Source organism: Saimiri boliviensis, chromosome 3 (assembly GCF_048565385.1).
Source record: "Saimiri boliviensis isolate mSaiBol1 chromosome 3, mSaiBol1.pri, whole genome shotgun sequence".
NCBI classification, from domain to species: Eukaryota; Metazoa; Chordata; class Mammalia; order Primates; family Cebidae; genus Saimiri; species Saimiri boliviensis.
Window position 1 is genome coordinate 172,483,616 of NC_133451.1, and position 20,965 is coordinate 172,504,580.

Sequence of the window (20,965 nt, forward strand, 5' to 3'; positions counted from 1 at the left end):
TCTCCTGAATATGAGTGCCTAATTACCTAGAAGCCACGGCCACTGACCCGCATCCAGACACTGTTTTTATAACTTAATATAAACAAAAAAGTCAGAGAGTATCGTGACTGTGCATCTTAAGTCCTGGGCACTACCATTTCATAATTTTACCTTGGACTTCCACCTACAATTAAACAAACTAAAACGGCATTCAAATAATAAAAATCAAAAAAGCCCTTTGTTCTTCTTTTAAATATCTCAAAAAGCTACTTCCCATTGTGGACAAAAACAATCCTTTAAAGGAGTAGTTGTTTCTAATTTTGTTCTGATTGAGTTACAATACTAATCAGAGATCTCATAGCTGACCTCAGAGACCCATAGATAATAAATAATCCACAAAATAAAAGTACCCTATTATGCATTAAAAATAAATTTTCTAAAATATTGTCATTAAACAATTCTACCCCATTTATTTCCTATCACCTTTCCATTAAGGGCCTTTAAAACAACATTTTTTTTTAAACAAATACATTTTTCTCACATACCAAAAGAAAGCTAAATGACAAGCAAACAAATCCTATTGCTTACAAACTAAAACAGCTACAAGAAACAAAGATGAAATAAATAAAATGAGAGGTTTTTTTACTATAGTGATGAGTGCTAGTTTATTCAGCTGTCCATGCTAGGTGATTCAATATATAGCTGCTCATTCAAGTGAAAATACAGGAGGAGGATTCAGGAAGCAAAATAGTCATAGCCTGAGAAGTTGGTAAAAAATATCAAGTTTAGCTGAGCAGTCTCATACGGCAAAGAACACATAAATTAAACTCCACCCACAAAATTGTAATATAAGTTAATCTTGCTACAAGCTAAGAAATAGCTACTGATCACTGAGGGCCTAATATGTGTTGAGCATGGCAGAAAAAGGTGCTTTACTCATTTTATTATCCCATTTAAACTGCAAAACATCACTATACAATAGATCATTTCCCTTAAAAATGAGAACAGACGACTCAGGAAGTCCTAGGATCTCAAAGATATAAATCACACACAAAAAAAGTCAACAACGGTTCATATATGTTGAAAAAGCTCATGATCTTTCAGCCACACGTTGCTGCATCTGACCTTGCAATTTTATTCCATACGTGAGGGTCCTGTTAACAATTTTAACAAGATGCTGTTACTCAGCATCTAGTTTGCGTTAATTCACATCTCACCTACTTTACAAGGATAAGAAGCCCCCTTTCCTCTTTTTATTGATATTTCTTTGCCTTTTACATAAATTTCCAACTTAAAAACTACTGAATGTCATCTTGTAACATCTCAAATTCACTTTTAAAACTATCAGTCACATTGATTTTATTTTCAGTACACAGGTATACGGAAAAATATAATGTCTACCAACTTTTCCTTTTTCTGTCAAAGTGTAAAAGAAAATGAGAAGATTAATTCAGGCAATGAAGACATTTTGATCTCATAATTTCTTCAAGTTTGTTTCCGTTTCAGGTTCCAAAAAATCTAATAAATCTTTTTTTTGTTGTTGTTCCATTCTTCTCTCTTGTTTTTCTCCAATTTACTACAGTGGCTTACTATATTGGTTCCTACAGTCACTTTACTACAATGGTTAATCTCTCACTTTATGAATCAATAAATATCATCAATAGACTAGAGGTCTTCATTATCACTGCAACCCTGGCCAGACAAACGTATATAAATAAACCTGTGTCTAATACCCATTACGGTTTGCAGACACCACATTTTTAAAAAAACTAACATATTATGAAAACTTTCTAGGTCTAACATTTTAAATTATGAAATAACTCTCTCATAGCTTCCATGAATTGGAACCTGTGATTGGGTCATTCAGGTCAGTTACCAAACTCAAATTTAATGTAATCAAATTCCAAGTATTGCCTTGATTGTGAGAATAGAAACAAAGTGAGTCTGAACAAAGAGGGACAGATTTCTCCCACAGATGAAAGGGAAGGAGTAAACACCTAATGATGCTGTTATTTTAAGGTAACTTTGTCTATAAAGACAGTAATGTCACCAACAGTAGAGCTTCTGTGGCTCTTTCAGCAGCGATTGATTATTAATTGACAAAGATTCATTTCAAATTATTAATTTAGACTTAAGCTTTAGTCTTTCTAAAGGCTATTAATTTTAGTTATTAAATTTAGACATTGCCTGTCAGGTTTTTTGAACACAGCAACATTCAAAAGCTTAGTAGAACTTCTCCACAGAAATACTCTATGACTGGCAACAATGATAAAATGTCACAAAGAGCCAAGATTCACATAAGGTAGGACAAACTTATCTTTTTGGTGATATTTCCTAAGATAGGTCTTAATATGGTTTGGCTGTATCCCCACCCAAATATCATCTTGAATTCTCATGTGTTGTGGGAGGGTCCTGGTGGGAGGTGACTGAATCATGGGGGCAAGTCTTTCCTGTGCTGTTCTCATGATACTGATTAAGTCTCAAAAGATCTGATGATTTTAAAAACAGGAGGTTTTCTGCACAAGCTCTCTCTTTGCCTGCCACCAGCCACATAAGATGTGACTTGCTCCTCCTTGCCTTCCATCATGGTTGTGAGGCTTCCCCAGCCACATGGAACTGTGAGCTCTCCATTAAATTTCTTTCCTCTGTAAACTGCCTACTCTCAGGTATGTCTTTATCAGCAGTGTGAAAACAAATACAGGTCCTTTGATGATATTTCCTAGGATGTCTTTGAATTAAATAAAACCAGCTACCTTAAGGTATATCACATATATATTTTTAACTTTAGCACTTAAAAACAATCTCTTATTTTATTTTGGATGTCAGTTAGGGCTTACCTGAGTCAATAGCTATAAATATATTCCTCCTGAAAAACATAGTAGAAGTAGAAACCTGAGAAACTTTTCTCTTCTAAAAAATATACTTTTACATTAAAACAATCAATCTATAAAATCTTAAAAATGAAAAGGAAAATGCACTCAATATGACATGAAACTGAAGTCAACAATTGATGTTTCATACATGCAATAAGGTATCCATTATCCTGATTCCAGTTCATTGCTTTCATGTGATCCCCTTCTCCTCCAGGCAAGCTCTGTTTCAGGAAGACAATGCTAGGCAACTAAGGAGAAGCAGATTTACTGTGTGCCAGGTACTTAACACAATTCATTTGATTGTTTTCCAAAAGAAGAATTTTTCTCATTTCGTGGATAAATTGAGGTTCTGAGAAATTAAGTAACTTTCCCAATGACTTACATCTAGTAATAGTAAACCCAGGATTACAACACAGGTTTGCCTTGTGTTAAAACCTGTGCTCAATCTAGTACCAAGCAACCTCCTTAGGTAATCTCAAAGATGGTTTTCAAAAGGCACCATGCTCAGTTGTTAAGGAAAAGTCAAGAGACAATAAAAGAAGAAAAGGCAAAGCAAAATAATGGGAAAGATTACAAAACACAGATTCTTCATTCCAAATTAACTAAAGGCCAGCAAGGCTGCCTTTCATGGTACCACTTTCTGGATATATAATCCCATTCCAACTCTTGTCCTCAACTATGCCTAGGTTTATTGGAAATGTGAATGTCCTTCTGTTAAACAATAGAGCCAGGGACATCAGAACACCTAGAAGATGAGGCTTGGAGCAGCAGGTTCTTCGAGTATCTGACTGGAATAGCTCCTGATACTGAATATATTTACTGAGAGAATTGATGAATGAAATGTGAATGGAGTCTGATAATGAGGGTAGAAGAAAGCCAGAGATTCCTATCCTTTATTTCCATTTGGGTTTTCTTTCACAAATGGAAAGGGCACTGGAATCACAGTGAACTAGAAAACTTACAGATTGCCTGCAAGATCCATGAGGGCTTTCAGGGCTACAGGATTTTATTTTGTATCTCCAGCATCTAATGGAGCCCTTTCTAGTTGATAGGCATTCAATAAATATTTCCCAATAAGTAATGGAATTAGCCAACGATATAAGTATAAAGGGCTGGACATGATCTTTTACAAGGATAAAGTAATATCCTCTGCTAAGATCCCCACCAGATTAGGAAAGTCTGTGAGAAATCCTCAGTGAGTTTGGAATGAAAGCTAGAAAATCTTCTGCAGTAAGAGATAATGTAAAAATACCAGTCAGGCCTGAGCATAATTGGACACAGCAGACCTACAAAACTTAAAGGAGTCACAAAATGACATAAAGAATTCATCATCCAAACAAGTGACGAGTGGGATGAATGAACTTTCCAATAAAGTAGAGAACATTCGGCCTAATCAAAGATCAGAAGACTTAAAATGTCAGTCATGATAGGAGAAGGAGGAAGTCCTTGCTGCCTGTCACAGGAGATGAGTTTAAAAGTGAGCCAGTGCAGTGTCTTACACTTGGTGACCTTTGATAAATTACTATTGAAAGAATGAAATGAGCAAGGAAAAGAGAAGGAGGGAGGACAGATGGATGCTCCTAAAATTTGCCTCATCTGGAGATTTTCTTCCTACTCCTTTCAAAAAGCTTTAGTTACTGGATTCTCCAGAGGGTCTTCTTGTCAGTTACCTAGTAATCATTTTCTTAGCAAAGATCCAGAAGTCAGGAATGCAAAAACTACAGTGGAACACCCTTGGAAACCTCATGTAAAAAGCTCGTAATGACCCTGTTTTTTATTTCCAGGCCCTAATATCATACTCTCTAGCACTCTATGCTTTCCTTCATAGCACTTCTAAATGTTGAGTAATGGGATCAGTCGTTTAACGAGGGCAAAAAACGAGTGTGTTTTGCTAGATCCTGCCTTCTCAGGAGCTAACATAGTCACTGGATTTAAATGAATACACGATTTACAATGTTTTAAGTGTCATTGTCTGGTCTGATCATAATGATAAAAGGGTATTTCTTTGCTGTTTTAAGTAAATAAAACAAGTACCACATGCCATTTTAAATTTATATCATGTATGTATTCTATGGTAAAGTTAATTTCAAGAAATCTGCCAAAGGTTTAAAATATATTAATCTGGTAGAAAACATGTATGAGGTTACATATTTTAGCCTGTAATTCTGAAGGTTGGTTTAGCCCAAACTCTTTATTTTGCAAGTGAATCAAGGGGGCCTATCATGATGAAGTGCTTCTGGATCTCTCTGTTCTGTCAGGTCATTACATCATCAGCATTCAGTGCTTTCAGCATGCCTGCCTCAAAAATATACTTGCTGTTTTAACCTTCATAGGCTTGGAAATAAAATAACCAAGCTGTTTAGCAGGTATATAATTGGAATAAATTAACGCTGCATGATGAAGGCCTAAGGGCAGCTGCAGTGAGTCAAGTAAATAAATGTTAGTTCCTGGGCATTTTGGCATTTATTTTTGCCTCTCAAATGTCTTTGCGACTTTCTTTCTGGCTCTTGGTGTCATTTAAGTAAATAACACTTCCATAAAAAGCCTGTTTATTGCTGGATTTAGTAGAAGAAATGGCAGCGACATTCGAGATGTTTGGTTTTCCATTAAATGTTCTCTTAAATATGCAGCTCATCTTAGAAAATGATGCATTGTGTTTTTAAAAATTCATCATGTATAGTTCCTACGTAATGTTGCGATAAACCCCTGGGCTTTATAACAATGCTCTGTAATTTATAGATACTTACAAGTATTATTTCAATAGATCTTCAATGTTTTGATATGGACAAAAATATTATTTACCTTTTTTTTTTACAAATAAGAAAGCTGCATCTGGAAAGTTCATGTGACAAGTTCCATGATGTCAAAATCAGTGAGTGGTTGACATGAGACTCAAACTCCAATCTCTTGAATCCCAGGACTCTTTGTTACCACATGGACAGGTTTGAAAATAGTAATTAGTGAAAACAGCTGGTCTACAAAGGCTAAAACTAAGTGTGTACTTATTGAATGGAAATTGCAACTTCCTTACCTCCCAAAATGTATATTTCTAGACAAGAATACATACTCAAAAAACTATGTACAATCTAAACAGCAACATAGCATGTATCCAGCCTATTTTATTCTCAAACCAGAAAAGAAAAAACTACATCTACAGAAGGATGTTAAGCAACATACCAAGCATTGTAACATTCACTATTACCTGGGAACTCACAATGATCGTGAGATGTGAGATGCAGCTGAAAATGCTGCCTTACCTCCTTCCTCAGAAAAAGTTTGAGCCATAATCGCTCATAGGAGTGGACCATAAAACTGGTATTAGGGGCATTCATATTGTGTTCTCCTAATCTTCTGAAACCATCACCTCTCTGACTTTTACTAACCAGATTATGCTGCTGTTATTGATTCTTCCAATTTATGCCTCACTGTCACTAGACTCCAATTTCGGCATAAAATATTCACTACTCCTAGAAAGATAATATGTTAAATTGCTATCAGCCATTAACACATAGTGCTGAATGAACGTCTTTGCCCTCATTCTTTGCTGCTGCTAAGTGCATCTGAGGTTTAGAAACAAGGTGGTTTAAATTTAAGAAAAAAAAAGACAGAGAGAGAGAGAAAGAGAGAGTGAGTGAAGGGAATTTTGGAGCCTGAGCCACAATAAGGTTAATTGAGGATGCTCCAGTTGGTTTGTGGCCACAGGGTTCCAATGTAGGGTAAAACAACGCAGAGTGGAGAGGGCAGCGGGAAGTTTGAGGGGAGGGGAAAGGGGGCAGCAGAAGGCTGAAATGAAGCAGAATAGGAGAAAATGAAAAATAGGGACGTCAAAGGCTAAATAGAAACTTAATTTTGATAAGCTGCCTATATTTTAAAGAGATTATGGATTTCTGTGAAAGGATAATATCAAGAAATTATTTCTAGTGAGTTAAAACATTTTGTTAAAGATTGCCTGCTTTACACATTTAGTACAAATGCTTATTAATGAAACACTAATGCGTAAAGATTATTTATTTATGGTTCTCAAACAGAAATGGTATTGTATCAACTCCACTGGGTACGCTTTGTCCGGTTTGATTTTCTAATTAGCAATTCTTAGCATGATTAAATGCTAAATACACAGCTGTGTTAGGCTTCAGCTGGTAGTAACCAGTAGTGCCTAATACTGACTTTTTAAAGAGAATAACAAAAGTACTCAAATACTAAATATAAACCTTTTGAAGCCCTATTCCCTATTCAGCTGAAAGAAGTAATCAACATAAGTACTGATTATATATAATATGTGAATAAAGCTGATATCTATATATTATTTGTCATTTCTGTTAAAAGTTATATGGACTAGATGGAAAATAAGCCTAGCTTAAATAGCGTATTCATTTGAAATCACATATAAACCATATTAAATATGATCTCCATTAAACTAATCTAAAAAGACTAAAGTTATTACTAAGCAAGTCTAGAGAGACAAACTATATCATCTATATCAAAACATTATCAGAATCCTATATGTTCTGAAAAATGAGCTTTTTTTGTTCATATGAAAAGTTGTACATAATCTAATAGATAAATAACTTCTCTTTTCATTTTTACATATCTCTTCCTCATAACATCTAATGCTTCTAAAATTTGGAAACAACTGAGACTTTTCTGTCTTTATAACAGGAAACTGACCCAAATTATACATTAGAATAAATTTCTGCTGCTTAAATCTGTAAAGATCTGGTAAACAAGCCTCATTTGAAGTTTTATTTACAAAGCAAGTTACTTAAAACTTAACTGAAATAACTGTCTTTTTTATGGGAGTGGGGGAAAGCATTTTAACTTTACCAAAATAAATTTGCAAGGCTCAAAGCATTTTCCTGTAATTTCAATATTTTCCTTAAAATGTTTCAAAAAAAATTTTACAAAATCTTATCTACAAATTCTCTATCATGAAAAGCTGAAAGGTATACTTTTTAAAAGGTAAGAAAATTATGTATATAGCTTGATGCTTTTTTTTTTTAATTGTACTTTAGGTTCTGGGGTGCATGTGCAGATCATGCAGGATTGTTGCATAGGTACATACATGGCAAGTTGGTTTGCTGCCTTCATCCTCCCACCACCTATATCTGGTATTTCTCCCCTCATTATCCCTCCCTTCCCTCCCCACCCCCTGCTGTCCCTCCCCTAGCCACCCTCAACTGACCTCGGTGTGTGATGCTCCCCTCCCTGTGTCCATGTGTTCTAATTGTTCAACACCCACCTATGAGTGGTGTTTGGTTTTCTGTTCTTGTGTCAGTTTGCTGAGAATGATGGTTTCTAGATTCATCCATGTCCCTATGAAGGACACGAACTCATCATTTTTTATGGCTGCGTAGTATTCCATGGTTTATATGTGCCACATTTTCTTTACCCAGTCTATTGTTGATGGACATTTGGGTTGGTTCCAGGTCTTTGCTATTGTTAACAGTACCATAATGAACATACATGTGCATGTGTCTTTATAATGGAACAATTTATACTTCTTGATGCTTTTCAAAATTCTCTTTAAGATTATAGTTGAAGAAAAAAAGCCCTTCAATAAAAATTGTAATTCAGTTATATTCCCTGGGGAAACAATGTACTTTCTATATTGTGCAAAATCAAATAATATTTGGCTTGAATAATATATTGAGACAGAGCCTCACTCTGTTGCCCAGGCTGGAGTGCAGTGGGGTGATCTTGGCTCACTGCAACCGGTGCCTCCTGGCTTCAAGCAATTCTCCTGTCTCAGCCTCCCATGTAGCTGGGATTACAGGCACAGGCACATACTGCCATGCTTGGCTAATTTTTGTATTCTAATAGAGACGGGGTTTCATCATGATGGCCAGGCTGGTCTCAAACTCCTGACCTCAAGTGATGGTGGCTTGAATTTTTAATCACTGGTTTTCTTGAAAAAAAAAAACAAACAAAAAACAAAAAACAAATATTACTTATCTTAATGCTATTTCTAATTATTGCTTACAGTTTACTAAAAAACAAGTCACAGCTTCACTAGTAAACAAATTGTGAAACTGATCCTTTTCTATGCCTCTCTCTTGTCCATTCTTTGCAAGACTCCATCTTTATGAATTATCAGAAATCTGCCAACTGCACTAGAAATAAGAATGTTTTAAAAACAGAAGTCTATATTTTAACGTATGTATAAGGCTCAAAATATTGTCTTTCACACTATCACTGAAGTAGAAGACACTTTAAAGATCGTCCAAGCCCTATCACTGACCCACTCACAATTTAGTGACAAGGAAAGGTAAAGCAATCTTGCCAAGGACTATATATTCACCTGGTTCCCAGTGAGTGCTCTGTCACCTCCACCACTGGCCTGATGCCACAAATGTAAACAGACTGCTAAAGGAGAGTAAACATTTAGTCATTTATTACTACATATCTACTTAGCAACAACTAAAATTGTCCAGTGACTCAAGACCACAAGGTACATGTTCCCAACTAACTCATGGAAACATCCGATTCACCAACACTGATAATGAATGGACCTACAACATCACTTTTTCTAGTTATCCTTTATCCATTCCTAGTCATGACTTCTCAGAATTCTTGGAGACTCCTCTTCCTTCCTCCTCCTCGGAGAGTCTATAAGCTACTGCATTTATTTCCACAGCTTTACGAAAATCTCTGGGAATATAACTCCCACATCTGAATACTGAGCATTGATCTTTCCTGTGAACTCCATGCTCACATGTTCAAACATCGATTTGACATTTGAATCCACTCAAATACACACAGGTTTCTCACGTTCAATATGTCCCCAACTAAACAATGTATTTTCCTAAATAACTCCTTGATGCCCTACTCTTTTCTATCAAGGAAATGCCATCCGCCAGCTGCTCAAGCAAGAAAACTGGGTTTTTTTAGAACCATCCATCCAAATACTCACCTTCACCCTATTCAATTCTATCTACCAAATATACTTGGAATCACCCCACTTCTTACCATCATCTGCAGCCATCAACCCATCTCTGAGCTGCAACATTCACCCAATTGATCCTCGCTGTCTCCTCTCTTCCCCTTTTTATTGTGCTTTTTCCACAAAGCAACCAGAGTGAACCCTTCTAAAAGTGAATCCAATCATGTTAAAGACCATCCAAAGCCTCAGAAGGAAATTCAAACCTTGGACAGTGCACAAGGTTTTGCATGATACCATCTCAGTTCATCTCTCTAAAGTCACCTCAGTCACTCTACCCTAGCTCCCTGACGTCAGGTTCTTAGTCCCCACTGATCTTTCTCAGTTCTTCAAAATGTAAAATCCTTCCCACTTGGGGCTGGGTATTGGTTGTCTGGAACACTCTCCCTCTATTGGCTGTCTCCACCTTCTCAGGAGGCATTATGCTGATCTCCTGAGAAGACTCCTTATTTTCTATCACTGCATTCTGTTGGCTTCTATTACAGCACTTCAGCATTGGAATTAGGCATTGTATTAATTTGTTTACATCATTATTATTTCCCCCATTAGACTAGAAGTAACAAAACAAAAAAACTATGGCTTGCAATTAGCATTGCTAGCTCAGTGCCTGTCACATATTAGGTACCCAATAAATCTGCACTGAATTTGTAACTAAATGGCCATTTATCCTTTTTAACTGTAGCCATCTCTTTGTGGTTTGTAAAATCTTTTCAATGTCACACATGTGAAAAAGTTCTAAGAGGACTTTGCAGTGAAAAAAATGTTCAAGTAGGTTTATCTCTTTCTCATCATGGGCTGAAAATGATAGTCAAGGGATTTACTTAGCCTCAAGGATTTAACAATATTTATCAAGCCAGTTGAGTTGCTTTTCACTGATAAAAGGTCTGGAAATATATAGTATAACAAAACTTTTACTACATTTTTGCAAAAAAATTAGGCAAGTACGTTGGCTTTTGCAACTTCAGATTATGTTACTTCAAAACATGTGTATTAAAGCCCGTACTGTGCAAGTGCTGTAGTACTAGATATGAAAGTGAATAAGACATAAACGTTGACTGACCTGAGATCCCCCTACTCAAAAAATATTGCTTTCTCATTTTTTCTGAAAGATTTAACATTTCTTAGAACCTAATGTTTTTCTTAAAGATCTGTGCAAATCAAATCTTTTTAAATGCTGTAAGAAGCCCTTTTCTCTAAATCTAATTCATTATAAAACAATTCAATAGACATCTGTTAACCAGCTACTATATTTAATGAATTGTGAAACCAAGTCAGCTTACTTTGTAAGGTTTATTTTACTCTATCATATATCCAGATAGAAAAAAAAAAAAAAAGCGGAAGAAAATCAAGGGAAACTAGTATCCACCACACGGTCTTAAGTTTCCCCTCCTGCATTTGAACACTATAATTTTTTTCTGAAAACCCACCCTGTCAAAGGCCACCCATATAAAATACTATAAGTAAACGGCCACTTTTATAGAAACTTCTTTGAAGTTTTAGAACAAAAGAAGATGGGTTTGTCTGTCTCTCTCTTTTTCTCTCTCCTAATAGTATTTTCCTCTCTCACAGCTCTTTCTAGAATGGAGGCATGTTAACCAACTAATTAACTCTCTATGTTTATATTAATCAGAATTCTTGAATCTCCTCCTAAAAATTATTCCTACAAATAGCGATAAATGCTGCTTTAAAAAAATACACCTTGACAAAAAACCAAAAGCAAATGACAAAGATGAATGAAAACAAGAAAAAGAGTTGAAAGTTATTAGTTCAGAAAATAAAATAAAATAAAATAAAGTTATTAATTCGGAGGCCCTTACCTATTATTAGCATGGCTGTACACGGCCATTCTATTTAGATCTATATCTTAAAGCAAGAATTGATCATTCAACAGCATCATCTCAGTTTCACAAAATGAAACTGTAAAGTAATGAGCTGTCCAGATGTAGAATGTAATCTAGGGCTTTTCTAGTTCTTGAAATCTAGACATATATCCATTATTTGGGTGCAATTTACACTGAAAATAACTTTCTAAAACAGAGAAAATCTTTAATTATCAGAAAAATGATTCTGGTACAAAATACATTACATAATGCTATTAAAATTTATGAATCACATCGATTGTGTGAGTTTAAATTAATGGTTCTCAAATAGTGGCTGCTCCTCTGCCCAACAGTATCAGCATTGCCAGGTAACATGGTGAGAATTATTAGATCTACCCCAGATCTACTAAGTGGCCTACAATCATGTGTTAACAAGAATTTCATGAAATTCTGATCTAAACAATACTGAGGAAAGTGAAGGAGAATATAAAGGATACAATGGGACATTACTTTTTATTTATTTATTTATTTATTTATTTATTTTATTTTATTTATTTTTGAGATGGAATCTCACTCTGTCACCCAGGATGGAGTGCAGTGGCACAATCTCAGCTCACCACAAACTCTGCCTCGCGGATTCAAGCAATTCTCCTTCCTCAGCCTCTCGAGTAGGGGGCACTATAGGCATGTGCCACAATGCCCTGCTAATTTTGTTGTATTTTTAGTAGAGACAGGGTTTCATCATGTTGGCCAGGCTGGTCTCAAACTCCTGACCTTGGGTGATCCACCTGCCTTGGCTTCCCAAAGTGCTGGGAGTACAGACATGAACCACTGAACCCTGCTGGGATATTACTTTTAATGGCAAAAACTGCAATTACTTTTGCACCAACCTAATAGAAACTATAGAAAGAAGTTGGGATAAATATTGGGGTCAGTTGCTGAGTGTGCACCTTAGATCTTAGAAGAAACTTCTAAGCCTTTTTTGACATTTCTAGGATACTGAGTCTAGTTCCGCAGGGTCTGAGTGTGGAGGAGATTCAGTATAATCCTGGGCTAGAAGGAAAGCAATCACTTCTTTCTCTAGAGTTTCCACCTTAGGTGCCTCAAAAATGAGAAGCACAGAGTCAGGAGAATGCATAGGTGTGGTTCCAGCAGAAGAGGGGCTGCAGTCCCAGTTCCTCCACTGAAAGGCCTGAAAAACTAGACAGTGTCCCAGAGATTTAAAAAGCCAACATTCTGATGAAGTTACCCCCTACATTCTTTCTACCCTAGAGAAGATACATCTATCAATTTCTGCTCATTTCTTAACACACTCCAGATAATCTAAGAACCACATATCTCACTCAATTATCATCTTCCTTCTACTTCAGTGAGAGAAAAGATGGAAAAAGGGAAAAACAAAAATCCCCAAAATGAAAACAGAAGTATCAGTGTCAACCGCCAGAATGAAGAGAGGTGAAACCACAGATGCTTCCTCCATATCCCTCCTACATCTCCATGCACTCCCCTGAGAACTATTCTTCTCTTCAGCATGTGGAAAATAAGAAGTGATCAGTGATTCCATACTCTTTGCTCACTGAAAGTTGAGTTATTACAGCAATAATAAAAGTAATAGAGTAATAACTACCATCAGCAGGTATTGTCCTGGCTCTGATATACCAAAAACCCTCTGAAGTAAGTACTGACATCCTATCCTCATTTTAATTAAGCTGACTCCTTTATCCAAAAGAGTCATATGAAGATAAGACTAAATGCCAGGGCTATTTGACTTTAAAAAGCCCACATTTTTCCACTCTGCTATTTTGTATACCAGGTACAATACCTGGAAAATGATACATAATTTTTCATAAACAAAGCCAGAAAATAGGTAGTTTGTCTTAAGTGCCGTCAATTTTTCATAAGCTCATGCTCATACCATCCTGTCAAAATCTGGCTCAGAATTAGGTCTGACAAACTCTTTGGCAGTAGCAATTTAAATTTCATAAATAGACCTGTTTGGCTTAGGATAAGAGTATTTGTGAAGAATATCATTCCCCCAAACTGGTGTCAACAGCAATTTAATTGAGAAAATTGTCATTTCTAAAAATGATCAGTTGAAAATATTTCCCTTAAAAATACTGCCAGTGTTTGACTTAATACCCAAATGAAAAATTCCCTGGGGCTTATTAAAGCTTAAAAACTTTAACAGTGTGTGCTGCTGCGGTTAAAATCATGTCAGATCTTGCAATATCAATTAAACACAAGTTTGTTTGATTCATTTGTATATTGTGTATTCTATCACATCAGGAAATCCTTGTAAGCCCATAATGCCTATAGAGCAGCTGACAAGCTATTTAAAACCACATTGCTGCTTAGAAAATTTCTGTATCAGTGAACTGAACATTAAGTCACTGATAGTTCCAACAATGCCTGATTTATTTACTTCCTGGATAGATTTCTTTAGCAAGGTAATTTGGTTTCTTACTATAAAATAAAAACAAAATACATGACTAGCCTATAAAACTTCTGCAAAAACATTTTACATTAATGAGTTCCCTTAGGGAATTTATTTTTTTCTGCCAAGCTATCATTTAACAGTTCATTAAATATTACACTTTTATTGAGTGCCAGCCATTTTTCAGGCATTCAGGCTATAGAGTATCAACCTTTTGAGGTACTCACATTCTAGTTAAGAGAGCCATGTAAAACAAACAACAAACAGTAGTTAAAGTACTATCATTTCTGAACTCAGAATTAGTAATGGGAATGAAATTATTAGTCTCTTGTAAACATTGTCATCCTCAATTTTCTGACCCCCACACATAGCTACCAACATAGCATAGTACTACCATATAGATGAAGCTTTACATCTCCAGCCTTAAATTTCATAAGATAAATTGGATGTGTAACTATTAATAAAATGGCCTTAATTTTCCACATCTGCTGCAACCCTGAATCAAGTCTTTTAGCCCCAAGGGCCCTGGTCTCATATTCAAGCCTATAGATTTCATTCATTAATGATGAAATCAGATTTCATTCATTAATGATGAAATCAGATTTCAATCACCATATGTAAGAACATGTAATGGCGTCTATGTTAATCAAGCAATACCAACTATGGAAAGCCACTATTTTTTTTCTTTGTTTCATTTTTCTTCTTATAAATTCACCTGCTCACAAGTGGCTAATGTAAGGACTCTGTTGCTCAACCTCTCATTGTTCCCAAGATTACTCTCTGAGGGAGTTCCAGCAAACGAAAAAATGACAAACAGTGAATATCTCTGGGCCCATTCCTTGGTCTCATGTACTATTTTCTCTGTTTATCTCTAATCTAAATCTCTCCCCATGACTGTTTCCTTAAATAAAAATGTCTCCACAACTGGTGAAATTAAGATGCCCTGAATACTCCTAACGTAGAAATACAGCATCTCTGAAGAACCTAAAAAGGAGTGCCATGCTGCCTCAGTTGGCTTGTCTTTCACTACAGTCCCTGTTTATATACATATTTGGAAGAGAGAAAAGACTATTTTAGTTCAGAATTGGGTAATGTATGGTTATCTGCTTTTCTCACTATCAGTAACATTAGAGTAGCTATTCTAATTCATTAAAATAACTTAGGAGGAAGTGGGGCAGTGGCTCACACCTAAAATCGCTGCACTTTGGGAAGCCAAGTTGGGTGGATCACTTGAGGTCAGGAGTTCAAGACCAGCCTGGCCAACAAAGCAAAGATATAAAAATTGACCAGGCATGGTGACATACACCTGTAATCCCAGCTACTTGGGAAGGTAAGGCAGAATAGCTTGAACCAGGAAGGCAGAGGCTGCAGTGAGCTGAAATCATGCCACTGCACATCAGTCAGAGTGATAGAGCGAGACTCCACCTCAAAAAAAAAAAAAAAAAAGAAAAAAACAAAACAACTTAGCACAGAGCTTTTCCTAATGGCTGGGATGGTATAAAGACATAAATTTGGAATAAACAGATGATAGTTATAATATTAACATTGTTGCACTAACCGAATCACCTATTTTTGGCAACTATTTCTATTTATACAGTTCATTAAATATTCAACTTTTATTGAGTGTCAACCATTTTTCAGGCACTCAGGCTATAGAATATCAACCTTTTGAGGTACTCACATTCTAGTTAAGAGAGCCATGTAAAACAAAAACACACAACAACAACAAAACAGCATTTAAAGTGCTATCAAGTGCTATAAGAGTTTGGGGCTGTAGAAGCTGAAAAGTGGCAGACAGCAGCTGCCTGGCAGCCCAGGCCATTTCAGCCAATGGGAAGGCATCTAAAAAGTATCACCTGAAACATTTAATGTTTAATAACTATTAGATTGCCTAAGTAAACATGTACTCTTCTTTGGTGGTATTATTATTTGCTAATAAAATTAATACAACTTAAAATCACTCTCCAATTAGATGTCATTATTTCATTCACATTTAATATTTAAAGGATCTATTCAAATAGGGGCCTGTCTACAGACCTTCTTGATCAAAGCAAAGACTTTTTATTTTTAAATCTGTATCCATGTTCTCTCCTGGCCTGCAATGATGGAGTAGATAAATCACTACATGGATGTGATCCAACCCAGACTTCTTCCCCTTAGTCCACATCGTGTAAGGACTCCTATTATAGGTAGCCAGGTAGTAGATGATGAGTTGTTTTTCCAGGCACATTTCTAACATGCATTTTTAAATGATTTCCAGTATGAAGGCACACCAAATTTTTTTACTCTATACTGACACATTTTGTAATCAAAAGCATTTGAATTTAGGCTGATTTAGTTTATAAAATCTCTGAAGCATAAGTAAGAGTCCATATGGTTTCATTTGACTTGAGTATTAAGTCCTCACAATATTTTGAGAGATGTAAAATAATTAAGATTCAAAAAAGTGCTGTCTCTGCATGCTTTTATACACAATTATAAATGAGTACATGGCTAAAATGAGTGACAAAAGATACAATTACCTTGACAAAATACCTAATAAATAGCAAACGACCCACATTACACCTGACTTTGCCACAGACTTTCTGTGTGGCCCTTGATGAAGTCTTTGTATCTACTATATGAGAAATGGATGCACTATTCTCTATGTCTATTTTATCTACTTTATGGGAAAGAATAAATAAAATGAATGGAGCCGAAATATATGCTCTCTACAGGATTTCTTTAGGCTCAAATACTATGAAACCTTCTTTAAAAATGTTCTTTACAAATTTTATCTACTCTTTCATCCCAGGTTGTGAAATTTAGTCCCACTGTCCAGTCATTTACAGACATCTGCAAAACCTAACCTATTCCCGGTGTAAGATACCAAGGCAATTAACAATTAGGCTGCCGTATGTGAATCATGTGTTCTACACAGCTACTTGTTGGGTCCTCTTGTGTTATCATCACAACTAATGCCCTGCAAATAATACAGGCATTTGAGAAACTCATTAACTTTTAGAATGAAAAGGTACAGTTTATTATCTCAAATAATTCTATATATAACACATGCACACGTCATGTCCGTGTGTACAACCAAACTAATTGGCACAAAGCAAACGTTGTAAATAAAAAACACATTTCAAAAGAACCACTACAGAAAGCTCAGAAGAAATAGAAGAAAGAAGTCCACAAAGTAAATCAAGCCAATGGAAATGAGAAATTATGGTAAATCAAAGGAGATTTTGAGTCCCTTATGTCAAGCTCTGAAGACCACTAAAAAGATGTTTTTCGTGTAAAACAAAATAGTGAGACTAGTAAGGACAGCTGTGTGCAGAGGAATCCATGAGAGAAAAAAATGCATGGATTGTACCAAAAAAAAAAAAAAAATTCTCAGATGCTGTACATCTTTTTGAAAAGGGGAGTACTGAAAACAAAACATAAAGTATTATCCTATACTTACACTGTGTCATTCAAGTAGCTGAACTCAAGACAAATGTAAAGGAACTAGAAGAAAAGAAAAGGCAATCGGAACATTCTTTTTTTTTTTTTAAGACAGGGTCTCACTCTGACACCTAGGCTGGAATATAGTGGTGTGATCTCAGCTCACTATAGCCTTGACCTCCTGAACTCAAGTGATCCTCCCATCTCAGCCTCCTGAGTAGCTGAGACTATAGACACATGTCACCATATCCAGCTAATTTTTGTTTATTTTTTGTAGAGAGAAGTTCTCACTATGTTGTCCAGGATAGTCTTGAACTCCTGGACTCAAGTGATCCTCCTGCCTTTGCCTCCCAAAGTGCTGGGATTACAGGCATGAGCCACAGTGTCCAGCTCCTTTTCAACATATATTTCTTCTTCAATAAAGTGATTGAAGAAGAGAGAGAGCACCCAGATGAAAAGCAAAAGGAGCTGGCAGAAAGGTAGTACTCTAGCTGGGAAAAGATGAAGATCTAGAGAGAACAAAAATGATTTGTGTAACATTATAAATAACTCAGTTAAGGTAAAGACACACCCAATTACCAAATCTTTTAGAAGCTGCTTCTAAAATCTGATTTTAACTACCTTTAGTAAGATGATTCTGCCAGAGAAGTTTTTATAATTCAAAATGAGCTTGGATAAATTCATGAATGGCTAAGATAAGCTGAGATTAATCCCTATCTTTTACAGTTGATGTCAGAGAGAACAAGTGTGTGCCCTCATAGCTTCCAGTGGCTGCACATATTTAAAATGCTATGGGTGTACAGGCCATTTCTATGTTTCCATGTTACATGAAATATATCAATATATTATTTATTAAATGTAAGTCTAATGACCATATTAGAAAAGCCTACGGGTCATATATTTCTAAAAACTGTATTGCCTTATGACAAAATTCAGCCCTGTGATTGTTCTCATCTATATGAGAAAAGCTGGATTTACTCTTCATCAAGGCCCTGACAGAATTTTTTTTTGAGACAGAGTTTCGCTCTTGTTACCCAGGCTGGAGTGCAATGGTGCGATTTCGGCTCACCACAACCTCCGCCTCCTGGGTTCAGGCAATTCTCTTGCCTCAGCCTCCTGAGTAGCTGGGATTACAGGCACACACCACCATGCCCAGCTAATTTTTTGTATTTTTTTTCAGTAGAGACGGGGTTTCACCATGTTGACCAGGATGGTCTCGATCTCTTGACCTCGTGATCCACCCGCCTCGGCCTCCCAAAGTGCTGGGATTACAGGCTTGAGCCACCGCGCCCGGCGACAGAATTTTTAGTATGTAGTACCAGAGCTAGAAATCAACAATTTAGCAGAATTGTTTTGAGTGGCTATTTACAGAGGTAGGAGTACAAATAGTTTGAATAGAGAAAATCCTGCAATAAGTCCTACACTTCCTAGTAAATGGGACCTGATGTTGAGGTTAAATTTAGAGATTTGGTCTGACATTAGAAAACTCACGACAACAATAGGTATGTCTATGGCTTCTGCTAGTGTAAAATATCTAATAAAAAACAAACTAGGATGGTGAGCAGAATACCAAGAGATTTACTGATGGCTCAACCAATAAAAACAATTTAAGTTTGACATAAGGAACCGAGTTTCTTAAAGTACCATTGATTCCATCCTTAAAATGAAATAGCAATAGAGTATGCTTTCCTTAAAACCATTACATTTACTTACTAGCTTAAATTAACTGACTCTCTACTTCGATGGAAGTTACCACCTCACTTTCATGATTGGACATAAACTAGTGTTATACTCTCCCAGAGAAGAACCTCTATTCACTTGTTTTATACTTATTTCAGTTCACTCAACCAAAGCTAAACATAGATACCTGTGCAATTAGGGTAGAACAGAGGGGACTCTGTGTGTAATTAAAGGTAAAATCACTTATACTCATTAAAACTAACCATTTAATTATATTCTCCTCAAATACTGTAACTATTCCTTAATCAGAAACCTATTTCCCAGACAGTTTATTGACGATATGGTACAGCAGTTTTTTCAGAATTACAGAAATGTTCATTCAAAGCAGGAATGCTTCCCAGGGAAGTGCTGAACCCAAATAAAGGGAATTTTGAGGCCCCATGTCCTAATCACATTTTAGAGTACTGTTAGCTATCAAACAGTAACAAATCTTATCTCTTCCAAAAATCAAAATTGACTTTTACATTAAAAAAGAATTACCAAGGAATTCAGCAAACCTTACTTCTGGTAGTGGGCTGGCTGGTTTGGTTAGGATTCCTCCTACATAAACAACATTAGGCAGAGTAGGTCTTGGAAATTCCAGTGCTACGTCAGTACACAGCATCCACAGGCTGGACCCATGAACCAAATCATACATGGACTTCTCTGGCAGCAGGTTGTACTTCTGCATTATCCTTTCGTATTTGGGAAGAACCAGAAAGCTGACTCCTAATCTGGAAATGAGGTAAACACCGGTATTTTTCATCCTTTGTAACAAGTTCATGCGGTCTGTGAGGAGTGAGTTAAACTCTGGGACGTATGCTAATGGAGCAGGAGCTCCCACTTCAGCAGGATACCAGAGGCCAGTTGAAAATACAGCATATTTAACCCCTAAAAGATGAGCTATCACAAATCCACACATATCATTAGGGTCCACCAGCAGCAGGTCAAACTTTTCTTTCTTCAGACCCTGGATCAGGGCATGGTTGCCAACCATCATGTCACAGTTCTTGGTATAGTGATCCAGTATGTCAAACAGTTCGATTGCTGTCAATCTCCCAGAGAAAATATTCCGCATCTTGGACTGTAGGAAAGCATCTGAGGTGGTACTGTTAAAGATCCCTGGGTAGCGCTGGAGGCTGTAATGATTAGATGGGGCGATGTCTCTGCCTTCAGAGAGGAGGAACACTGTATGGTGGCCTCTCTCATGCAAGGCTGAGGCTAGCGTCTTGAAAATGTACATATGGCTTTCAAACATAATTGGCGGCACGATGATGATTTTGGCAGCCTTCGCTATCCCAACAGCACTCCACAGGAGCATGAAGTATGGAGTGTAAGACTTCATAGCTGTAACAACAACCAGAAAACAACTTAAAAAAAAAAAATACAATGCTTGCCATTCAAAACAAGCAATCACAGAGCTTTTTTCCCAAAAAATATCTGATCTAATACTTTGTCTTAAAAAAAATCACTATTAAATATTATCCTGAAATTTGTTCTAATTATCTTTTTGTTTTTGAAAGATCAATTATGTAAATATAGAATTGAAAGTAAAGTTGACATAAACTGCAATACACTAAAAATGGATCTGTTTGGGAAGAAAATTGCATTAGTAAGCTATTTTCAAATATTTGAAATAACATTTTGGTGAGGTTGAACGACACATAATATATCTTTTCAGAATGATATCTATGAAATATCTGTAGAACATCTGTTCATCTTCTAATTAAATGTCAATATTAATCCCAGGAAGAAGAGCTGAGCTTTTTTTTTTTTT

At 36.2% G+C, this 20,965-nt stretch overlaps 1 protein-coding gene across 3 annotated transcripts in view; it reads right to left on the bottom strand.

Moving 5' to 3' along the window:
* Positions 1 to 20,965, bottom strand: part of UGT8 (UDP glycosyltransferase 8) — a 90,741-nt gene that overhangs the window by 42,488 nt on the left and 27,288 nt on the right. For all 3 annotated transcript variants that reach the window (XM_003929436.4, XM_010340050.2, XM_074396971.1), the window contains one exon: positions 19,712 to 20,535. In XM_003929436.4, coding sequence (XP_003929485.1) covers positions 19,712 to 20,533 — 822 coding nt within the window. In that variant the 5' untranslated portion in view covers positions 20,534 to 20,535. The remainder of the gene's footprint in view (positions 1 to 19,711; positions 20,536 to 20,965) is intronic.